The 8,864-nt window shown below is 38.8% G+C and overlaps 1 protein-coding gene across 1 annotated transcript in view; it reads left to right on the top strand.

The window, feature by feature from the left end:
- LOC124596014 (probable E3 ubiquitin-protein ligase HECTD2) overlaps positions 1–8,515 on the top strand; it is a 381,240-nt gene extending 372,725 nt beyond the window's left edge. Inside the window, exon 16 of the mRNA XM_047134973.1 lies at positions 8,080–8,515. Coding sequence (XP_046990929.1) covers positions 8,080–8,344 — 265 coding nt within the window. The 3' untranslated portion in view covers positions 8,345–8,515. The remainder of the gene's footprint in view (positions 1–8,079) is intronic.
- Positions 8,516–8,864: the final 349 nt, after the last annotated feature.

An 8,864-nucleotide genomic window follows, 5' to 3' on the forward strand; every position in this document is an offset into this window, starting at 1 on the left:
CCTGCTGCACAAGAGTTCATGCTGGGATCCAGCATTACCGGAATGAAAATGTTACTAGCACACATGTTCGGAACAACGGCTGGTTGTAAAGTCTCTGAAGATGCCCAAAAATACGACACGGCAGGCACAGTCGGTACCGTGGTAGCAAACAGCCCAGCAGCATGTAATGAGGGCCCGTAAACTGGACCGGAAATTGCAGGAATAGCACTGACATTGTCCAACTTGGAAATGATGTGGAAGGCCGGCATGCCAGACGTAGACAGTACTGCGGAAGGAGTGAGCGGTTATATGGTTGGAATCGAGCCCCCCCCCCCCCCCCCCATGGGTGAGGAGTAGTGGGGCAGGGGGCCTGGAACTTAAAGTGGCAACAACGATAGTTTTCCGTGCACACTGGCCATGCACCCTTCGTGGTAGGACCATAAAAAACTGGTGAAATCTGTTGACGGTTGCACTGTCATAGTACAACGTTGCTGGGTGAAGAGGCTATGTTGAGTGTACTCGTACCCACATAGTCACGAAATTGGGCCGCTGATCCAGTGGTTTGTTCTGGCAGACTGGAGGCATAAAAATGTCTGTTACTGATTTGTGAGGAAGGTGAGGCTGGCGTAGCTTGGTAATAGTTGACTTCATGTGCATTTTGCACAAATGACAAGTGTTGCACACAGCACTACTGTAACCGACGTCATGGCGCATAGAGGATCAAAGCACGTGTGCGAACTTCAGTCCCTTTGAACTTCGTACGAGCGATCGATCATCACATTATTTAGTAGATTGTCCACTTCACTTTTCACTTGTTGTTGTGCATAATCCAGCAAAACAAAAATTGAGTTCATTGTATGAGGTAACTGCTAAAGTAGAGGTTATCCTCATTGAAGATCGTGGATCATTGTCCGTTAGCTGTGAAATAACCAATGGCCTGCTTGTAAGAGCTGGGCCTCCAAATCTTCACAAAGAATGTTTGGTGATGTGGCCATGGCGTCGTGTGTGAAACCTGTTGATTCAATATGACCGGAGCGGAAGCTGCGGAAGACATATAACTTTTTGTCCGGGGTCACCAATATGTGATTCTGGATATGGAATGTAATATACGTAATAAACAGTTCCCAAGTTTTCTAATACACATATATTTTACCATAAAGACTGATACACATGAACACTGCATTAAGTACAAAGGCAGGCTCAATTAAACATGGTGGCTCGTCAGAGCAGTTAATGTTCCAAAGATTGTAATTTGTGTGGTCGATGTGACCTATCGACACCACACACTAAAGTAGACCCATCTCTTGGTTTCTGCCAATCAGCACTCATCAGTGACACTGCAACGTGCAAAAATTCACTTGTCTTACATTCATAGTGCAACTTCTGATGTTGTGCTCCTGCTGGTGGCACATGTGAATGAAATGATAGGCCTGAGAAGAGGTAGGTTGTCCAAAAAATAAGTATCCAAAGCATCTGGTAAAATACATTGTACTCTTGAGGCCCTATGTCCTCCAAATTTGGTTGGTGTGCATCAGTATCATCCTCAAGTCAAAGATAGGTGTGCGTCACACCAGAATACAAGGAGCCTTCATGAAAGCCACTAATTCTGACTAATCATCTCCCCAAAGTACTTTTGACAAACTAGCACCATAAATAGGAAATCACTGAATAGGTGTGCTTTAACACACACATTCCAAATAGGTGTGCTTTAACACACACATTCCAAGACACCTGCACAAAATACGCTGGCACACGTGATTTTATACATGAAATTCCAGGATATTTAAGCTACTTGTGGGCACTGTTCTCCAGAAGATTCTCCACTACTATTAGTTTTCTCCACTCAGTTGTCACCACAAGGCCATGTGTGATTATCTGCTGCACAGAATAATGCAGTATCGTGACCAGAAATGTACAAATTCTCTTTCTAGCTTGCCTGCCCCTGTCTCCACCACAACCATAAAGCAGCTCAGTCTGCCATAACGGAGACCAAGGGTGCATATGTACTGAAGCACAGTGGTTAAACAGGCCAACTTAGGTTCCTACAAGCCTGGCAAGCTTAACAGGACCCATTCAGGCTGCTGCATCCAACAACTTGTTGCACTGTCAATCCAACACAACTAGCCATGTACACATTTATGCAGGTAGTTTCACTGCAGCTCATTTATCATAAGAACAAGAGCAGCAAAATGAACAAACCAAACTTAAAGAAGGCTGTGGAGAAATTGTGATATGGGGAATATATATCAGTCACAAAAAAGGGGCACAAATTCAGCAAAGGAAAAGTTTTTATTTCTTTATGAGGCAGCTTCAAATAAATCAGAAGGCATCCTGCAATGCAGATTATGTAAAATGTTACTAAACATTTATTTGGGGACCTTGAATATCTTACAACATGACTGTAAATTTGACCAGCAGCTTCTTCACTTCATACATATTGTGCCAGAGGATCAGGTGTGTGGAAATGTGTGCAAAGGACTTGATGCCATTTAGTTTCTAAATTTATGGCAAACATTGATTGAAATATGAAAAAAAAGCCATGGTTCATTGGATATTGAAAACCACATACTGGTGGCATGCAACAAAGTGTGAAGAAAACTTATGATGTAAGAAAAGCTTCTTCTTTCAGACATGTAATGTTTAGATTAATTAATATAAAAGATAAAATTTGTGTTTGCTAAACGCATTTGGGGAATTTAGGATGAACTATTTTGGTCACTTACAATGAATTCTGCAAACCTGCAAATGGGTATGATTGGGGTCATATTTGGCTGAAACACACTAAGGTTACAGAAACTAAACTTCCAATACTTACTTTAGCTGAAATTGCTGTATAATAGACTTCTTCAGGTTCTTAAGAGCAAACGAAAGAGATGGTTCTACTTGCTACAGAAAACATGTATTAGAGGTGATCTGATGATGGTTAGAATTGAAAATAGCCAGTACTAGTTGAAAGAGGGTGAAGTTGCAGAGAAAACTGTTAATATTGAACTAATAAACTATCTCAAAATATGCTGGAAAGTAAAAAAAAGGACAAATAAAATCCACCATCTTCTGGCATATCATGACTCAATACGAATATATATTTCACTGTGCCTCATCCTGTGATACTTGGGTAAGAGGAAGATTTTTTATAAACTTCTGAACTCTACTCATAACAGTACAATGAAAGCGTACAGAAATACCAGCTGTGTAGCATAGCACAGCAGGGAGATGGGCAGGCAAACAGAATTTGATAAGCTTGCATGGCTGGGCTTAGCTTGGCTTGGATTGGGCATAGCTTGGATTGAGAATAGCTTGGATTGGGCGTAGCTTGGCTTGGATGGGAGTAAAGCAGCCTACCCCCTCTGCTGCTAATGTGCAACAGCTTGCCTGCCTGGTGAACAGGCAAGCATTGTAGGTTAAAAATGGAATGTGTACGCCTCTGAGTATGACATAAGCTTTATTCATGTGATGTAACCATGTCTAACTCTGTAGTTATTGCCACTGTTCAAACCTTTGAGCACCAATGAAAGTCATTTCATATGTGATTGTATATGGCTTTACTTTGCAACATCAGATGAACTACCACTGAAGCTTATTTCACTGTTGAGGTTAGTCCACCTCATGCTACATGATCTGCTCTCAACCAATCTCCATCATGATCAGCTTTGAACAACCCTTTAACCCAGTTTGTAACCTTTTCTCTGACTGTGACATCAGATATGTCACTTTTCATAATATTCTTAATTCAACTACTTCTACTAGCAGTGACCTTTGCTTATAGTCACTCAAAGCACCTCTTGTGATAATTTTAGGACTGATCTGTCTCATCCAAACCACACTGTCAAGGTATGTTACACTCTAATTTCTGATCATCTAATCCATATTTTTATAAATGGACTATTTCTTTTGTCCCATCCTGCAGGGACAGGAACAAGTTCATTCTGTCGTTGACAGCTCTGTGTCACTTATTAATTGTGACTGGAGCATTCCTATGCCAATCTTATAGATCATTTAAGACACCTCTGTTTTACTCATCTTTGGGACCAATTTTGTCCTTACTTTAGTAGTCCTGCACCTCCTATGGCCTTTCCTTGTCACCTTGAGTAACAATGACCAAACATGACTGTCATGCATCTCTCTGAATACCACTGCTCTGCTTGATTAAAAATTACATAACATGCAAGCAATATGTTGGATTTAGATGAGTGTGACATCAGTAAATTGAAAAATTTCAGCTGAATATTTTATGATCTATTCTATAATACATTAGGCTTTTCCTATACTTCTGGAAGTACATAATAGTATTTTCAGAAATGAATGTGGGCAGGGAAATAACATCTCACGTCTCAAAGTGTAATATATTATAACATAGTATTTTGCCTTCTGAAGGTACTTATTGGCCAGAAATTTTATCACATAATATTATAGTTCCCTCAAATGAATTTTCCTTTTGATATAAATAAACAATTTGCTTAATATAACTTTTTCTCAAAGTAGAAGTTTTTCTATTAACTGTGTGAATTTCATTTATTGCAGTTGTAAATACAAATAGGGTATTAATACAATACTTGAAATCCTATATATGAGGGTTGTTTTTTAAGTAATGGCCATTTTTATTTTTACAAAAAGATACAAATACTTTTGTAAAAAAACTTTTATTTTCTGATTCTACACACTTTTACCTATTTTTCTACATAGTTGCCTTGTTTATTTAAGCACTTGTCATACCGTACAACTAAGTTTTTAATTCCCTCTTCGAAGAATTCGGCCGCCTGCTCCGACGGCCAAGAGTTCACAGCCGCTTTCACTTCATCGTCGTCATTGAAGCGCTGCCCGCCATTTCAGGTACCGGAAAAGGTGAAAATCGCTAGGAGCAAGGTCGGGGCTGTATGGTGCATTGTCCAAAACTTCCCAGCCAAAAGAATCAATCAAATCCCGAGTCTTTTGAGAGGTGTGAGGCCTAGCGTTATCGTGCAGGAGCAAAACTCCTTTTGTCAGCATGCCGCGCCTTTTGTTTTGAATTGCTCTGCGGAGCTTCTTTAGAGTTGCACAGTAGTCATCTGAGTTGATCGTCATTGCTCATGGCATAAAGTCCACTAGCAAAACACCGCGCCGGTCCCAGAACACAGTTGCCATAATCTTGCACTTTGACAGCGTCTGTTTGGCTTTGACCTTGACGGGTGAGGTTGTGTGTCGCCATTCCATCGATTGTCGCTTGCTTTCGGGAGTGATATGGGATACCCATGTTTCATCTCCAGTGACAATTTGACTCAACATGTCATCCCCTTCTTCCTCGTAACGAATCAAGAAGTCCAATGAAGTGGCAAATCTCTTCCCTTTGTGGTCCTCTGTGAGGAGTCTGGGTACCCACCGAGAACACAGTTTCTTAAAGTTTAGGTTTTCAGACACAATTTTGTACAAAACCGTTGTTGAAACTTGTGGAAATTCCAAAGAAAGAGTGGAAATTGTGAATCTTCTTTCCTCACGAATCTTTGTTTCGACTGCAGCCACCAAATCATCAGTGATCACAGAGGGCCGGCCTGAGCGTTCTTCGTCATGGATGTTTTGATGGCCATTTTTAAACTCTCTAACCCATTGACGCACTTTACCTTCACTCATTGCATTCAAGCCATAAACTTCTGTTAACTGACGATGAATTTCTGCAGCTGATAGGATTCTCGCAGTCAAAAAACGTATCACTGACCGTATCTCACACGCGGCGGGCGATTCAATAATCGTAAACATTATAAAGTAGCACAGCGATGCGTACACGTCAGCCACAGAGCTGCAACTTGCATCAGTGTGAACAGGAAGGATGCCGGCAAGTGTCGTGGTGGCTTGTTGCGGCGTCCGCGTGAACAACGGGACTATACGCGCGAACGGCCTTTACTTAAAAAAAAACCTCGTAGAATACAAATAATGGACTGAGTAATGATACACAGTTAGTTAGTTAGTTAGTTTCTTTCATGCTCCATGGATCATTTTCTATGATAAATTGTCATGATGTGGAATGAGTCATTTCATATTCATATTGCAAATTAATTTGTACCCCTATTTGTACTTTAAACATCACCATATAACCCCCTCCCCAAATGAAAAAAGATATACAGATTTAGTTAGCAATTCCTACACATCATCCTTTACACATTACAAACTAAGAAATTCTTCTACGGAATGGAAGGAGTTGTCAAGGAGAAACTTTTTCAATTTATTTTCAAATTTTACCTTGCTGTCTGTTAGACATTTATATCACTGGGTAAGTAGTCAAATTTTTTGTTGCAGCATTATGCACCTCTTTCTGTGCTAAAGACAACCTTAGTGTTGGGTAATGAATGTCAGTTTTTTTCTTGTAGTATTGTAATTCTGTACCTCATTGTTCCTTTTGAACTGTAGTGGATTATTTACAACAAACTTCATTAAGGAATAAATATACAGTGAAACAGTAGTCGAAATGCCCAACTCCTTAAATATATGTCTACAAGACGATCGCAGGTGAGCACTGCATATTATTCTTACAGCACACTTTTGGGCAATGAAGACCTTCTTTCTTAAAGATGAATTATCCCAGAACATTATTCCATATGACATTACTGAATGAAAATAAGCAAAATATGTCAACTTCCTGATTTCTCTCTTCCCAAAATTTGCTATGATTCTAAGTGCAAATGTGGCTGAATTAAGCTGTTTCAGGAGTTCTAAAATGTGTTTTTCCAGTTTAAATTCTCATCAATAGGACACCTATTTTGCAGTTTCCACCCTATGTGTTGTTTGATCACCATGTGTTACACTTATCATTCATGCATCACCCCTAGAGGTGCAGAACAGAATATGATGTGTCTTTGTGACATTCAGGGTGAGACCATTCACAGAAAAACAGTCAGTTCATCACCCCTAGAGGTGCAGAACTGAATATGATGTGTCTTTGTGACATTCAGGGTCAGACCATTCACAGAAAACCAGTCAGTGATACTTTCGAAAACTTTGTTCACCATTTCTTCCATTTCTGTATGTATACTGGGAGAGATTACAATACTTGTGTCATCTACAAAAAGAACTAGTTCTGCATGTTGTACATAAGACAGTAGTTCATTTACATATATGAGAAACAGTAGTGGACCTAAGATTGAGCCTTGAGGAACTTCATACATCATTTCTCCCCAGTCATAATTAAGTCTTTGGATTCTGTTGGTTGAATTACTACTATGGCTATACCACCAATCCCATAAAACTTCAATTTATCTATGAGTATACTATGATTCACACAATCAAATGCCTTGGATAGGTCACAGAAAACACCTACCGGTGTTATTTCGTTATTTAATGCTTGTAATATCTCGTGTGGCAACATATAAATGCCATTCTCAGTAGAGCAACCCTTCTGAAATCCAAACTATGATTTTCTGAGGATATTATTGTTCCCTAGGTGAGATACTATTCTAGAATACATCACCTTCTCAAAAATTTTGGAAAACTATGTCAGCAGTGAAATAGGTCGGTAGTTACTGACATCTCTCCTATCACTTTTCTTAAAGAACCCACTGCACAGAGATTGTTCTTGACGTCTAATTCGTTGTTAATTATACCTACATTCTTCCACATATCTAAAGGGCATCTTTAATGATAAGTCTATAGAACACAATTTACTTCTTTCCATCAAGTGAAATCAACACATTGATTAATACACCGTACTTGTATTCAAGAGAACAAGGACTAGAATGTGAATCTGTTGACTTCTTTTTAGTTTTGCTGTTCCTAGCAAGTGGTAGCTCTGGTGTTAAGGACAATTCCTTTCCCCTGTAACTGAGTTACTGCTACCATCAACAGTGACATAAATATTTATGAGATCTTAAAACCTCGGGTTCCTGCTGCCCTTCCTTCACTCTTTGTGGGGAAGGCAATGCTGGCACACTTCCCTCCAACTTATTACATTTATCAGATATTCCAGTATTTCAGAATAAAAAATTCTGTATACACTGTCATTTTGCAAATTGTTTGAAGAGTAAAGTGAGTAAAAAATTACAGAACTTTGTTGTTAAGCTCAGAATGTACTAATAACAACATGATAGCTATACATTTTATGTACCAGCAATAGCAACTAAATGATTTTTTTTCCAGTGACTTTTGGGATGTGCTTCATTCTCTGTCTGATGAACTAAAGAAGAAATTTCTGCTTTTTGCTACTGGCAGTGACCGAGTACCAGTTGGAGGAATGGGGGAAATGACATTCAAGATTACCCGTGTGACAAATAAACCAGATAATTTGCCTGAAGCACATACTTGCTTCAATCAGCTTGTGCTCCCAACTTATGAGTCAAAAGATACCCTTCGTCAGAAGCTCATAATAGCTATTTCAAATGCTGAAGGATTTGGCCTTGAGTGAAGAGAATTAGTTCTCTTGCCATTGTACCTTTATTATCCCTGTTTGTTATTGCAACTGTTATTCATTCACTCATGCAGCAACAAAAGATTCAATGCCAAGAACAGTGAAGTATGAAACTATTTTGTGAGTTCTTACATGTACATATGTACTAAATGATGCAAATATTCTGCAAATTGTTAACAGTACAAATGAATTTTGGACATGAGTTCTAATTGATTACATTTCTAAATATATATATATACATGTATAAAATTCTGTACTGTTGTTTGTGTATGTTGTTCTTCTAAAATCAAATGCTAATTTAAAATTGTGTGTGTCTTGTTGTTTATGAACACTGCCAATATGAATAACAAGGAGATGATTTACAAAGAACAATTTCTTATTTCTGTTCACATAAACAAAACACTATATTCTTTTTACAGAAAAATGTCTAATATATTTTTCTAACAATGGAAAATCCAGGATGGTTCAGAGGCATATTCTTATAGTAAATGGCAAGTTATTCTACAATGACAACTTT

The sequence above is a fragment of the Schistocerca americana genome, chromosome 1 (assembly GCF_021461395.2).
Source record: "Schistocerca americana isolate TAMUIC-IGC-003095 chromosome 1, iqSchAmer2.1, whole genome shotgun sequence".
Lineage (NCBI taxonomy): Eukaryota > Metazoa > Arthropoda > Insecta > Orthoptera > Acrididae > Schistocerca > Schistocerca americana.